Source organism: Cynoglossus semilaevis, chromosome 1, assembly GCF_000523025.1.
Source record: "Cynoglossus semilaevis isolate Cse_v1.0 chromosome 1, Cse_v1.0, whole genome shotgun sequence".
NCBI lineage: Eukaryota > Metazoa > Chordata > Actinopteri > Pleuronectiformes > Cynoglossidae > Cynoglossus > Cynoglossus semilaevis.
Genome location: NC_024307.1, coordinates 6,362,586 through 6,378,083, shown reverse-complemented (window position 1 = coordinate 6,378,083; position 15,498 = coordinate 6,362,586). Strand labels below are relative to the sequence as shown.

The window sequence follows — 15,498 nt, the reverse complement described above, 5'->3', positions numbered from 1 at the left end:
CACAACTGAATAACAGCACTTTTAAAGAGACCTCTACTGTAGCCTGGGCGAACACTCCAGAGTGAGATCCACCACACGGTGAGTCAGTGCAGTGCAACAGACAGAGAATAATCAACATGGACACCGGTTTCATTATTTAATTAAAAAAAAAATTATAAATCATTTATCACTGTCCATAAGCTCCAAGCAGATTACTCCCCCTCCCCCCCAGGCTCCTATTTGATGGGGCTAAAATGTTAGCATAGGAGTGGAAGAGAGGCTGAGAACACACACACATCCTCCTACACACAGTTACAGCAGGTGGATGGACACAAAGAGCATGGAAGCAACAAACTCACACACACTTCAGACAGCGCTGTGACTCCAGTCTGTGTTTCCGTGACAGGAAACAGCAGATACAACTTTAATCAGATGCAAATCCTCCACCAATCTCAGCCACATACCCACCAGTCAGTTTGTTTTTGTTTTCAAGTTTAAAAAAAGCAACAACAGCAAAAAAATAATAATAATAAAGACAACAACAACAACACGCTCCTGCCTCCACCTGTAGTGTCTGGATGAAGAGTGCTCATACTGACACCTGAGTCCAAAAGAAGACAGAGACAATACAGGTTTGATTGAACAAACTTAGTTAGCATGGGAGTGAAGCCTCCTACAGGACAACTGTGTGCAATGTTTGTATCTATTATATCTGATGCAACAGTCGGGACAGATTTATCTATTCAGAGACAAGGCTGACAACAACATCTGAACCGAAAACATTTCATGGAAGGAGCAACATAAGAATACAATTTATCTACAAGAGCTTACAAGTAACCACCAAGGTCTTTTCTTTTTTTCTTTTTTTCTGCTTGTGCTTGTGTGACTAAATGTATCGCCACATGTGTCGTTACCTAACAAAGCAACTAAACAGCAATGATGCAAAGTTAAAGAAGTTAAAGCTCTCAGTCACTAAAAACGGTTCCGTTTTGGGTTGTTTCTTTTTTTGTCGTTGCCCCGTTTCAACGCTTTTTTTTATGTGTAACACTGACAAAAATGCATCCAAACGACGGTGGCATCACACATGATCGCTACAATGTATAATATAAATATACAGTAATTAAAAAAAAACTACTAAAAAATATACAATGTAATCTAATAGCAAATGTAACATAACGGAGATCTTTGATGCGCTGGACAAAAAACTGAAAACTGAATTCCATCTTCATCCTGGAGGCGTAAACAAAAACACATAAAACTGATACGTTTAAAGACGCATTTTGAAATTGTTCTCAACCGCAAAACTACATCTAAACACATAGGCAAAAAAGAAAAAAGAAACATTAAAATCAAGGTCTCAAGAAAACAAAAACATGGAACACTTAAAACTTAAAAGTACGATAACATCAACAAAGTGAGGTTTATTCTGAGCCTCTGCTCCTGAAAGGCCATGGATCTCTCCCCGACTCTCATGCATGACATGAGTTATAATATTTATATAGATATATATGTATATATTCGTATAGATTTTTTTTTCTTCAATACATTAATGTTTTTTAACTTTTTTTTTCCTTTCATTTACACTCCTCTAGCATGATTCTATGTTTTCATACAACCACAAACACCACAGACATGTTAACCTGAATGACTCGGCGCAACAGATACACGCAGGTCAACTGGACCGCGGACACGAGTCTGGGACCAGAAGGCCTGATGGTCCGAGTATCTGGAGTTTGGCCGTGTAAGTGGCAGCCTAGAACAGCTGAAAGAAGGCGTAGTGCAAAAACAAACATTGTTGCGATACAGCATGCGATGGAGCCTGCAGATTTACACCTGCACAGATATCGTATACCATCCTACCATTACACGCGCTACATCGGAGAAACATTGCTCAATATTTAGAATTGCTGGGAACTAAACACACCAACCCCACAGGGTTTTCTGACTATCTAGTATTATTTGAAGAATACATTGTTTTTTTTTTAAATATTTTCTAATAGTAGAAAAATAGCTCAACAGCCATAGGGAAAGGTAAAATTAGAGATTTGGGACAGTTCTAATCAAAATATGGACTGCAGAGTGGAAACAGTTCTTAATGCTCTCATGTTCCGGCTGTTCTACAAAGGCCACAGGAATTCTAAAATCCCAAATCTCCTAAATGTTCAAAATATGTGCCTAGAGTCTTCCTCGCCACAGATACGAGACAGAACCATTGGTGTGACGGAGGTAAAGGGGTGTCAAGACTGAGAGCCGGAGGGTGTGTTGGTGTCGGTGAGTGTGTGTGTGTGTGTGTGTGTGTGGTTCTCTTCAGTTTTCTGTGGAAGGAAGGCCATTCCTGTTAAAGTTCTCCAGCTTTCTGGTTGCAGCCGGTGCAGACACGCACGGGGTGGTCCCAGCCCCGCGATGGAACCGACCGGCGTTCTGCGGAGCAGTCGTCACACACCCCCTGACCGCAGGCACGGCAGTGATGCTTGGACAGTTTGGCAGTGAACTCACGCTGGCAGTTGTTGCAGGACACAATGTCCTGGTCCGGCACCCAGTAGGCAGGACGAGCTGCGTCTTTTACCAGACCTGGAAGACAGGAAGATGAGACAGAGCCCATTACTGTGACACAACAACATCGTAGTCACCTAAACTGATTTGGCTACATATGAAACGGCTAGCTTTTTAAAAGCCGATTTAGGCTAAGGTGCAAAACAATACCAAAAACATTTGATACTGCTTTTATTTAAAACACTGACTGCATTTAAAACTATTTGGGACAGTGGTGGCTTGGGTCTGGAAGGTTTCAGGTTCGAGTCCAACAGCTGTTACCACTGACCGTCCCCACACACTGCTCCCTAAAAGCTGCCCACTGTTCACTTTGGTGATGGGTTAAAAGCAGAGGTTACATTTGGTTGTGTGCAGTGGTGTGTTGTGTCACAATGACAAATAATTCACTTTCACTTTTCTTTAATCCATGCCAGTTTGAATCCTCTTCATTTTTGCTATTTAAACACTTCTGCCACAAGAGGGCAATGTGCCCAAACACCAGTTTAAGCACATAATCAGATGCTGTGTATACCAACCCGCTCTAGTTTTTGTTGTAGGCAACACTCACCAAGTGGGATGTCAATAGCAGTGACAACAACACCGATGGTGTTGGTGACGGCCTCTCCAACCTTCCTGGCCAGAGTTCCTCCTTCCTCCTCGTCCACACCTGCATCAGCCAGCTCTGCACAGAGAGATCATTTTGGTGTCAGTCACAAGATTACGGGTTGAAAAACATTTCGTTCCTTTGGCAAAGCGCGTACCTTCAAAGGAGGATCTCTGCTCGAAGCAGACGTCACAGACCCTCACAGGGGTCAGACCCCAGCCTTTCTCAGGGACAGGTGCAGCTTTGGAAGAGCAGCCGTCGCAGAAGCCCTCCCCGCAGGCACGGCAGTGATGCTTGGTGTCGTTGTCCTGGAAGACTGTGTGACACTTATGGCACACCTTGTACGAGAGGATGAAATAAGAACAGATCACAGTCACCAACTAACAGTACCGTGCAGGACGCAGTCAGCGCGTTGTGACCTGAACACACTGGTTGCATTACACCGACGGTAAACATCCCTCTGGACTCCAACGTGTCGACTCAGCTGTTAGTGACGGGCGGGGCTATGTGTCACTTACCAAGATGAGGGAGTTGGGTTTCCAGTAGGCCGGGGCGATCTGATCTGTCAGCCAAGATGTGACGGCCTTGGCAGGTTTGACACTGAGCTCTGACACGGACTGGGCCACCAGGTTGACCCCATCCAGAAGACGTTGTGCGGCGTTGCTGTTGTCCTTTAAAAAGCCATCAGACTGGAGACAGGAAACAGTTGATGTGTGTTATTTTAGACCAGTAGTTCCCAAACCTTTCCTGACTCCTGGAGGGGGGAGGGGGGGAGTCCTCCTACACAGGAACACCCTCACACCCTGCCTCACACACACACAGCTATTACATCAAAACTCTTCAACATTTAAAGTGCTGTCAATCTAATAAACAGCTGTTCTCACTGAACAGAGGAAATACATTTACAAATCAGAGCAGTTTCTTGACCGTGGCACAAAGAAATCATTAAACTTTGAATTCATTTTCCTTTCTGCGCCTCCTGATGCTATAGCAATGCACCCCATAAGGGGGACCCGACCCCACCATTGGAAGTCCCTGCTTAAAGTATTGTGAATTAAATAAATCCAAATGTGTTTTTAATTGCAAATGCAACGATTCCAATATCAGGTTCAGTATCAGGCCTGATATTTTATTAAGACACTGTTTTATTCTGTTTTAACTATGCAGACTTTTTGTTTAATCCAGAATAAAAAACAGGTTCATTCTGAATTGGAAATAAAATATTCTGTCAAAGTAACATGAAACCACAAACCTGACATACAGTATGACCCCCTAAGCCCATTATCCATAAACATGTGCCACATACATAAAAGTGCCTTTCAGTTCATTCCAAATCCATTGAAACCCTACCTGAAGAAGTACTAGCACAAATGAAAACACTCATAATCGTAATGATTGGCTACAAACTGGCCGTGGGAAACCTTTAACTTGCTCTTACCCCTGGCCACACATGCTGGATCTCAGTGCGGACAACTGTATCCACAGGGTCCTGGTTCCCGTACCAAAACTGACGACTCCGATATATCACTCCACAATTGGGACATTCGATTACATACCTTGACACACAAAGAAATGCAGCTCAGTTTCTGAAAGTATTCCCGGCTGATAGGTTAACAGTATACAGTATGTTAGTGTGGACAGAAAAAAAAATAGATTTTAGGTCAGAAACTAGAACACTAGTGCTAAAATGAGGCTCTGCAGAGGGAACATAAGCCTCACCTGACCCTCGTAACAAGTGACCCTCAGGGTCATTTTCCTGCCAGTACTCACCCAGACCAGGCGTATTTGGCCAGGCCCATCCATGGAGAGTCTGAAGAGGCTGAGGTCTTTGGGACAACTATCACTTCCTTTCCTCCTTCGTAGCAAGCCTGAAGTGAAACAGCATGTGGTGACATCACAACAGACTCATATGTTGAGGAACAATAACGACAAAGTAAAAAAAAAAAAAAACAACCCACGAATCTCAGGTGAAACTTAGTGAAAAAATAAAGCACAAGTATAGAAATGATTAAAATTATAACAGAAAAAATATGTATATACATATATACATATGCATACATATATACAGATATACACATGCATAGATATATACATATGTATATGCATACATATATACAGATGTACACATGTATATGCATATATATAGAGATATACACATGTATATGCATATATATAGATATACACATGTATATGCATACATATATACATATGTACACATGTATATGCATCTGTATATACAGATATACACATGTATATGCAGACCCTATATACTGGCAGGATTTGTAGTATTAGCGTTGTAGCACATACATTTAGTTTTTTTTGTTGTTGTTGTTTTTTGTAGTTGTTGGCCTGTAAAAAAGATTCACATTAACTCAAAAGGACACAGGATGTGAATCTCTTATTCAGTTTACCTGTGTGAAAGTGTCTAAAGTCGTACAATCACTTGTATTTACCTTACAGGTGTAAATGTGATTATCATACTGAGCGTTGTAACGACAGCGATGCTTGGCCTTATGGCACACGCCCTCTGCTGTATGGTTCATGCTGTTCTTGCAGCCAGACCTGGGGTGAAAATAAAGGTCAATTTGAAATGAAAAATAAGCCGAGACATATGAGGCGATCACATAATGACAGGTCAAATTTATAAAAAGAAAAAACAAGGACTGACCCACAACTGAGGCACAGGCTGGAGCAGGTAAAGTATTCATCAGGGAAGAAGCAGCTGTGAGAGACCTGGTCGCCTGAAATTTCACCGCTGAAGCGCTCACTTAGAGCCTACAACACAGCAACAACCAGCGTCTTAGAACACAACAACTGTTACCTTATACACCACAACAAGGCTGATGAGCTGAGCAACTATACAGAACCGTTATATATTAATCACTCATGTGTGAGATGATTAAAATATATATAATCACTAGTTAATATATGATTAATTGCTGTATATATACTGTACATTGATATATAGGTATGTATGTCTGTATATAAGTATATATAAAAAACATACACAAATTATTAAACATACATACATAAATATAAACATACATAAATATGTAGTTACACACACATATACGTATATAGATACATAAATATATATATAAATATACATATATTTACATATATAAATATATATATTTATTTTTATATTAATGTATATACAGTACATGTATATGAATAAACACAGGTACATACAAGCATTCATAAACACACACAAATATATATTTATAGATATATGTAGAAGCTTTGAGTCCACACCTCCATTGCTTTAAAGATGACCACAGGGGAACGTGGGGATCGGGTGCTGTTGTTGTTCAGCAGCTGCTCAAGTTTATTCTGCAGGCCACGGAAGTCAGTCGGTGGGTTGAGGGTCTGGGTGCCCACGTAGTGCACAGAACTGAAGGCCTCGGGAAAACGGGACAGCTTTCGGAAGCGCTCCAGCAGCAGCCTGTCCACCGACTCTGAAGAATTATCTACAAACACACACACAGTTAGAGGCTGAAGGACGAACTGTGTATATACAGATCATAGATCATCTGTAAGAATAAATGTTTCAGTGCACTTTTTGTCCCACCTTTGTGACAATACTGTGATTGGATGTAGTGATTCTGTTAAGGTGAAAAACAACCATCCTCCTAAAATACCCCTGGATAGGAATGTTGTCGAGTCAGCCGTCAGCCCCCAGGACAACAGCTGTTTACATTGGGTTGTGCAAATTCTTTCACGGGTCACATCAGGCTAAGTTCATGTTTTCACTTGACACATCATTGATAGACCAAAGTCTTCCCACCTGTTTTGAATGGTTTTTGCCCTTGAGCAATAACTACTATCGAAAACAATCCTATTTTTATATTTGTCAGTTTGATCTGTAACTGAATCTATCGTTAATGAAGATTAAGGTCAAGTTAGGTCTTACATCATTATGCTACATATTATATATTGGATGTTTATTTATATATTTAGTTATTACTCAACCTTTATTGTGTTTTGTTGAAGCCAAACATTTTTATACTTAAGAGCTATTTTTTTTCCACAATGGCACAAAAATTTTTTTTGACCTGCTACTGCCCTCTTGCAAAAAACTCTGCGCCCTTTAACGGGGGTCTGCCTCCCACTTTGAGAACCACTGGTCTAAGGTAAGATGCAGACACAATTTTAAAAATCCCAAAATTCTACATGTTCCTTTCCAGTGACGAACAACAAAGAAAGATCAACCACAGGCTCATCATTACTCTTGAATGCATTCTTCAAACCACTGCTTTTCTTTTGAAGTTGCTGCATTTTCAGGGACAGTGTATTTACGTAAACATTTAGGTGAAAGGTAGAGAATGCTGGTGTTTGTAAACACACAGTGTTTGCAAAAGATTTTCAAAAAATGGCAGTAAAAATAAAATGAAAAAAATATATATTCTATTCAAAATTCATACAGAGCCTGTGACTCTACCAGTGTTTTTACCTGAGCCAAGTAACTTGGTGTGAACTGTTTCATGGAAAATAACCACGGTAGGACCCAGGGTGGACAACGGAACGTCCAGGCCACAGCGAGCTGTGGTGGCCTTCAACTCCTTGGTGAAATACTTCAAGTAGGCATCAGATGCGTCCCCCAGGAATTTGAAGAGGTCGTCGTGGAGACGATCAGCGTGGGTGCGATAAATGATGAGGTCAGAAATGGCCAGAACCTTCAGTAAGAGACGGATCCTTTGGCCGTGTTTGGAGCTGTTTCCCAGCAGACCCTCCGTGTCGATGACCACCACGTTGTGGACAGGGTCGAACGCCGCCCACACGCCCACCGTACAGGATTCTTGTGTGGGAGAAGTCTTGAACACCTCTCTCCCCATGAAGAATGTGTGATTCAGGGTGTGAGATTTGCCTTCGCCGGTGTTTCCGAAGATGGACACCACCTTCAGCAGCTGGTCAGAGCAGCAGCTCAGTCGCTTCACAAACAAGTCTTCATCTTTGATCTGAAACAAAACACAGAAAGGAAGTGGCCCTAAGGTTTCAGGGTAACAGTTTATATGCATGTTATAGTAAAAACAGTGTCACTTTTAGGGGTTAACATAACATTTTGCTAACATTGACAGTTGTTAGGGTTAAAACAGACAATTTTAGGTTAATAAACAGCTATAAAAACTTTACCTCTAAGACTGGATCTATAATAAATTGTTTTTCTGGTTCTGAGTTTTGGGCTAAGTGACCAAATACTGCTACACAGGTGGAAACTGGAGCTCTTACTAAATGTTGGATGAAGTCTTATGAGGTTTTGCTAAGCTAAAAATGCTACATGCTATGTTCCACTGTGACCCTTTGGCAGCCATCAGCTATTGTTTGTTGACACATGTTATACCTAATAAACCTCCATTCGACATCATAAACCTGGGTAACGTTGGACAACTCACCTGCATGTCCTCCTTCTCATCCACCAAGAGAAAACTGAAAACCTTCTCCAGAAGTTTGGCTCTGCGGGATGTGATGTCATCCACTATTTGAACGGGGGGCTGAACAGATGCTTGGACACAGCTGACTTCTGTTGCTTTGGTGGCTTTCGGTGGTGGCGGGGACGACGTCAGCAGGTGTTTCTTCTTGCCGCCACCGCTGTGGGTGCGTTTCTGGCAGTCTTGGCACAGGTTGAGTTTGCACGTCTGGCATCGGACCACGGACCTGTGGCGTTTGCCATTGTCTTTATTGCCTCCTTTACAGTTGTCACAGTAGGGGACGTGCCCGGGGCCGATCTGAACTCGTTCATGGTTCTCCAAATTCTCCTGGCTGTGGAGCTCGAGGTCACAGCGAACACACTGCAGGCTTTTGCATTCATCACACTCAAACGCAGCCTCCTCAGAGCCGCCCAAGACATAACTTTCCTGACATATCAGACTTGTATTAACTCCTTTTTCTGTAGATGAGCCATGGCCACTCATCGTTTCCTACCGGGTTTCACTTGAGCACACAGCTGTACTATTTGGAACAGCTTTAACAAGAACACCAGCTATTTTCAACTAGAGAGCAGTGAAATTGCACAACATTATGTAACACTGGCAGGTGAAATGGCAAAACACCCTTAATAAAAAAAAATAACAGCTGCCTGTTCAGAGGAAGAAATAAGCAGAATATATTATTAAATTAATTTTGCATCTCGAGAATGATATATTTTAAAGTACCATTTAGTGCAAGTGAATTTAAGGCAGTGATATGGATAACGTCGTTGCCTCAATTTACAGATACTTATTGTTGACGAGCGGCTCACTTGTTCGCGCATCAAAGTTAGCAATTAGCCGCAACATAAACTGTAGCACATCTGACCTTAGTCCTACATTAACGACACGAACAGAAACCTGTGGTGATAATCTCAGTCAAACGAGACAACAACAAAATAAACACTCCCTGAAAAGACGACTGTGCAAATGTCACCGCTAACAACAGGCTAACGGAGCGTCAACAGCTGATCGGTAAAAACTCGGCAAAAAAATATTCCTTACCGAGGAGGAATACTTGCTAACAAGCTGCTGCTGACGGACACTTTCAAGTTTACCCAAAATAAAAAGCTGTGACCAGGGAGAGAAAGGACCGTTTCAGTGCATATCCGTCCAAAATAAGCAGCTAGCCTCCCCTCTGAGCTGCAAGAAACACATCAACAAAAACAACGACCATCGACGTCACAAAGCTCGACACATCAGTGGATTCTTTTAAGTCGTTCATTCACCTTATTTCGTTTAAAAGTCTTTTTAAAAATACTCTTATAAAAAAACAAGTGTTACTGTCTTTGAATGCGTCCGAGCGGTGTCATTGTTTTGTTCTTCAGCCCCCTCCCTGGCAGACCGCTGCTCTGGCTGCGTTATTTTGTTGCCAGGTCAGATCAGCTGATCAGATTATTTTCAGTCACAAGGACACCGTACTCGAGGGCGCTGTGGCATTATGGGAAATGAAGTTCAGACAGTTCAAATGAAAACGGTTGATCAAGTAAGGCATATTATATTATATTATATTATATTATGCATGCATCACTAACACATTTTAGATGTGGAAAAAATGTCCATGTGTAGATGACATTAATTTTTAGCTAATCTTTGGGACAAAAATAATCACTTAAATATGTGTGATTATATGGACATAAATGTTTTATTTAATGGCAGATTTGTTTTGAGTGTAGCCTATTTGATACATTTTGGGAACGGCACCAATGCAGAACACTTAAACCTTAATATTTCCACATACTGTACCTAAATACCCCTGTGAACAATTTCCACATACTGTACCTAAATACCCCAATAATACCCCTGAACTGCTTTCTATATCTTTTAATTATTTGTTTATTCTTTATTTTGTTTTTTGTATTGTTTTGTTGTAAAAGTTTTTTGTTAATTTTAAAATTTACACGTGGGGACGTTTGGTCACTTGTTGCAGCCTCAAATCAACTTTACTGAATACATTAAACTAATGTGTCCAATAATTAGTCATTTTGTAAATGTGTCTGTTGATAATAAAGTAATTTAAAGGCAGTTAGAAAAGACCCTACAGCATTAGCACCAACTCAGAGGCCAGATTTAACTGGCTTTTGTCTTGCAAAGTAACACTTCAAAGCAGCAGCAGGCGACCATTTGTCCCATGCGGCAGTTTGAATTTTCCCTCCGTTTTCAAACTGACAGGATCCTCCGGTGAAGAATTTACAGTCAGCGCAGTGTGTGCTTGTTTGTTTTTGTTACATTTACTCAACAAACTTCAAACTCAGATCAAAGAGATTTTCAGAGAACGAGGAACAGCCATGAAAACAAACAGACGAGTACGAACAACAGATAAAAAAATGACAAAACGTAAAGATTAAAGAGTGAAAGAGAGGGAAATGTAACAGTCATAGTCAAGTAATGTAAAGTAAATTGTGAAGTAAAAAAAGGACATCGCATCACTCTTTCTGTGTCAGATGTACTTGAAGATTTTCTTGAGTCCATGAGTGCAAATATCCCTCAGCTGTTTATACAGGTTCAGCTTCTTACACCCAGTGGTGGATTTCTTGTGTTTAATGGCAGCCCACACAGCGGAATCAAACACATCCTTCAGGTTGTGTTGGGTCAGAGCCGAACACTCTACATAATCACAAGCCCTGATTCTCTGAGCCATCCTTCTGGCTTTACGGAAGTGCACTGGTTTGGTGTTCCACTGGTGCAGATGAATGAGAACGTCCACACTGTGCCTGAGGTCCGACTGAGTTCCCACCAGAACGATGGGAGACCTTTGGTTGCCGGCACGGATCTGCGGGATCCATTTGGAGGTGATGTTGTCAAAGGAGACGGGGTCGACCAGGCTGAAGCAGAGGATGAAGACGTCCACGTGGGCGTAGCAAAGAGAGCGTAGATGGTCAAAATCCTGCTGGGAGATCCGGAATGACGATCAGGTGGCGGGAAAAAAATACACAACCTTAAATCTGAATGTGGAAATCTGAGAGGAATATTCACCTGCCCAGCTGTGTCGATCAGTTTGATACGAGTCGGGACGCCATTCACGTGAACCAAACCTCAAAATCATAAAAATAAAAAAAAGTTCCATCTCTACATGAAGCATCAGTTGCAGTTTTTAAACAGAATGAATCTTCACTCACCGGTGAAGACGTCAAAGACCGTGGGCCTGCACTGGCTGTTGTATCCATTGAAGACGTAGCTAATGATCAAGCTGCTCTTCCCCACGGCTCTGTCACCCACCAACATGATGCTGACTTCCTCTCGCTGCCTGGTCGGTTTGTCTCGTCTCTGACCTGCCTGTGCCATGTTTCCTCCTAACATCGTTCACTTATCCCAGCAGATCCATGCAGGGGAGCAGCGGTGCTGGAAAAGACGTCTTCTCCTCCACCGAGGCTGTTGGAGCCACTGGAGGCCGTGGGACACCTCCAGTTTGAAAGAGCAAATAGCGGGGAGTGTGGGGGGGCTTCTCTTTGATGCAGATCTACATAGTCCCTCCTACCAGGAGGGGATGACCACTGTTACAGTAGCTGATCAGCTCAGGTCTTGTGATTCATTGTGTTCATTGTTCTTGGAGTTGGATGTTCTCCCTCCGAAACACCCAAACACAGGCCCCGTTGCTTCGTTCGTCCAAAGAGTTCACATTTTGTCTCATCTAAATGTCTCAGTTTCAGTCCGGTCCTTTTCTGCGGAGGTCCATGGTGACAGTTTGTTGACACATCTTTGCACTCAGTAAATGCTTCTTACCAAAAAGACTTTTCTGAGGAGGATTAAATATATGGTTCCACTGGGGCTCAGACCCAGGACCTTCTGTGAGTAAAGCAGGCGTGAAAACCGCTACACATGAAGTAGTACAAAAACTGATACATTACTGAATTACTCATCACACTAAAATGACCGGGATAAGATTCACATCTGTGGTTTCCTTTCAACAAACCAGAAACTCTCACCACTCAGCAGCTTAAAATGAGTCTCACCATTAGGGGGCGTCCGGACTTGCAGTTAAATACTTCATTCACGTCAGTCAAAAATTTGACTAAAGAATTCCTTTATGTCCTGGAAGTGAAACTTCAAACTAATGTCAGTTTTCCAGTTTTCTTTTTTTTTTCCAGCACCATTTGGTTTTGTACGTGTTTGGTAATAATTTCTATTCTGTGTCTTGTTGTGACCATTCTTCAGTTTACATAAAAAATATTTTTCTTTGCTATATTTTTTTACGTAAGTGGCATCTTACATCTAATAGATCAGTTTTAGTTTGGTTAGAATACTTTTGTTTTAATTCTAACATTTGTAAGCCAGGGCCCCTCAACATACACTGTACTGCAGGAGTGTCCACACTTTTTTGGCTTAGGAGCTAATTTTTTTTTGAGTTGAAGTGATCTACCTACGTAGATTGAAAACTCTAAATATACATTTACTACTTCTATGGTCCTTACCTTAACCCACTTTAGTGATTAGCATCTTTAAAAAAATTAAATCTATAATTTTATTAAATATAAATAGTAACCCACTTTAGTGATTAGCATCTTAAAAAAAATCTATAATTTTATTAAATATAAATATATTATTATATTTAATATTTTTAAATTTTTTAAATGCAATTGCTCAGAATCTACCAGACTCCCTTTGAGATCTACTGGTAGATCCCGATTTACTTATTGGGCAATAAACTTATTGACATTAAACTGGACTCTGTGCCATGTTTCCTAGGTTGGATTTATGTACTCTACTATTTAAAATAAACAAAGTTGTTTTTTTTTCTTCTTATTTTCAACATACATAACATAACCATTTTAGTATTAAACCAGTTGAATTAATTTTCATCAAATAAACAAGAGTAATACCAATGCAGGACAACAGAGGGCGAACTTGTCTGAGAATCCTCTGCAGCTCGGTCTCCACTCTGCTTCGATGTCTGAACGGAAAAGACCGAAAACAGAATACATTAGGAAATTAATTTTTGTATCAATCAAACCAATACATTTGCATTATTTTGATACAACAATTTGATTTTTTTACACTTATTTTATTTACTTATCTGGTGTGTACGACTTCTAAACATAATTTTGGTAGATATGTTAATTTAGATTATATCCAAAACATTTGGAGTTGGGGAGGTTGTGGATCAGCGTCCCCTGGACTGGGATTCAAACCGGCAACGATCAGATTAAAGCCCGATTCTTTAACCACAGGGCTACTGTTTGCCACAATGCAATGTTATATATATATATATTAACAGTAAAATAAAAATCTGCCGAAGAACGAAACTTTAATTTTTTTCAGACAAAAATGAAATCGTTGTGTAACTGTAACACAACGATCAGATTTAAATGTTGATAACGACAGTGATAACTGGGTCAAGAGGGCAGTAAGAGCACACACTCCCTGCTATAATATTACCAAACAGTAACTGTGCACCAGCGCCACAGTGTTCACAGTAAGTGCGGGGTCACGATGAATGAGTCCCCACCATTATCCCATGATTCATGTGTGTTTAAACTGCAGGAACCCACAGCCCACAGCAGGTCACAGCAGTGTGGCAGCTTCGGTGCAGAAGACATGCCCTCACATCGTAAGAGTGGGAAACATTTGGGGGCAAAAATGCAGCTTTAAACAAAGTGTTTCGCTCCTTATCTGTTTTCTCCTGCAGGAAACGCTGCGAGCATTGTGTTGTAAGGTCTCCGCTTCCTGTTTGCCGCTGTTTCTCACTCACATGTTCTTTTCTCCCTTTCTCTCCCTCCTTTTTCCCACCACCTGCAGCGCATGTGTGACACACTGTGTTCCCCACGGACAGAGGACAACATCTGGTCGTCCCCTCCGCTGCTCGTGTCGCGTTGCCAGTTCGAGTCCCAGGCCGCACCTCTGGCAGCTGTGAGTCACAATGCCGTCCCTCAACCCAAGGTAAATGTCAAACACGGGAAGTGGTCTTTAAATATCGCCACATTCAAATGTTTATTTCCTGGCGCAGCTCCTTTCATCATCACTGGTCAAACACTGAGCAGAGGATGAGAAGGTACAGACCAAACCAGAAGGTCAAGGTTTGTTTGTTTGTTTTCACAATTCTACTGGTAAATACGTTTATTTACATTGTCAACTTTAAAACATTTCATTTGAAAAAAAGAAATCTGACGCTGCATCACAAATGAGCTCAGCCCCCGAGAACCTGACAGTATTTTGGCACAAGTGATGAATGACTTCCCTTTTTATTATCAGGGACCGTAATTTGAAGCTAATCAGCGAAAACAAGTTCCGAAGAATATTCCAAGAACCAGGGTTGGCCGCTTGTGGTGGCCATTCATATTACAAAAGCGCTTGTATCATTCATGTACAGTAGGTGTCAGCAGTGAGCTGGTGACTTAAAAAAAAGGTGTCTCAGTGGCCCGATATTACCGATCAGGGTGTATATCTGTGAACTCTCACGCTCACACCCACTGTCATGCAAATAGTGACACACAGAGACACGCAAAACGTGTCCTGGCATAGATTTGTGGAGGTAATCTGCTTACTAAGGGTCTCCCAGTGCCCCACAGTCAAAGAGAGTCCCTAATATTCTCTCTCAATATTGACAGGGAACAAAAACTCCTTCCAGTCAGGTTGACAGACTGTCGGAACTGTTTGAAATATTTCGCATCTAAGGTCCATAACCTTAGATGCCCCTGTGTCCTTGAACTTTTGAACTGCGTAGATAGAAATATGGAACGGCGTTGATGTTGAAAATCTAATCTAACAATAGAAAAATCTGTGAGATAGGTGTTAAAGGATTATTCTCCTCTCTGCTAAGCTGGAGATCAGTGCCGTAGACAGTCGACCAAACCAGCGGCTGACACAAAGATGAGGCCATAAACAGCCATTTGCATAACATTTCCTGCCTAATGTCCCTTTAAGTAGACACTGGCTGGGCTCTAAAGTGGTGTGGATTAAAGCTGAGGTGCCCCCCCCCCC

General features: G+C 41.5%; 2 protein-coding genes across 4 annotated transcripts in view; both read right to left on the bottom strand.

Annotated features, from left to right (window-relative positions):
• Window positions 1-123: 123 nt before the first annotated feature.
• LOC103399926 (zinc finger FYVE domain-containing protein 1-like) lies at window positions 124-9,999 on the bottom strand. Its single transcript, XM_008338573.3, has 11 exons — window positions 8,509-9,999; window positions 7,569-8,073; window positions 6,371-6,585; window positions 5,784-5,890; window positions 5,569-5,677; window positions 4,886-4,983; window positions 4,554-4,671; window positions 3,634-3,804; window positions 3,273-3,453; window positions 3,080-3,193; window positions 124-2,550 (listed from the first exon to the last, which is right to left on the bottom strand). The coding sequence occupies exons 1-11, from the start codon at window positions 9,025-9,027 to the stop codon at window positions 2,318-2,320; spliced, it is 2,370 nt and encodes a 789-aa protein (XP_008336795.1). The 5' UTR covers window positions 9,028-9,999; the 3' UTR covers window positions 124-2,317.
• A 379-nt stretch (window positions 10,000-10,378) lies between these two features.
• LOC103399935 (rho-related GTP-binding protein RhoV-like) overlaps window positions 10,379-15,498 on the bottom strand; it is a 9,372-nt gene continuing 4,252 nt past the window's right edge. Inside the window, exons 1-5 of one of the 3 annotated variants that reach the window (XM_017036131.2) lie at window positions 14,270-15,491; window positions 13,401-13,471; window positions 11,700-12,242; window positions 11,557-11,615; window positions 10,379-11,470 (exon numbers count right to left, since the gene is read on the bottom strand). In XM_017036131.2, the coding sequence (XP_016891620.1) occupies window positions 11,021-11,470; window positions 11,557-11,615; window positions 11,700-11,880 (690 nt within the window). In that variant the 5' untranslated portion in view covers window positions 11,881-12,242; window positions 13,401-13,471; window positions 14,270-15,491 and the 3' untranslated portion in view covers window positions 10,379-11,020. Of the gene's footprint in view, window positions 11,471-11,556; window positions 11,616-11,699; window positions 13,016-13,400; window positions 13,472-14,269; window positions 15,492-15,498 lie in introns of those variants that run through there. The other 2 variants (XM_008338592.3, XM_025053967.1) reach the window with 2 other exon arrangements.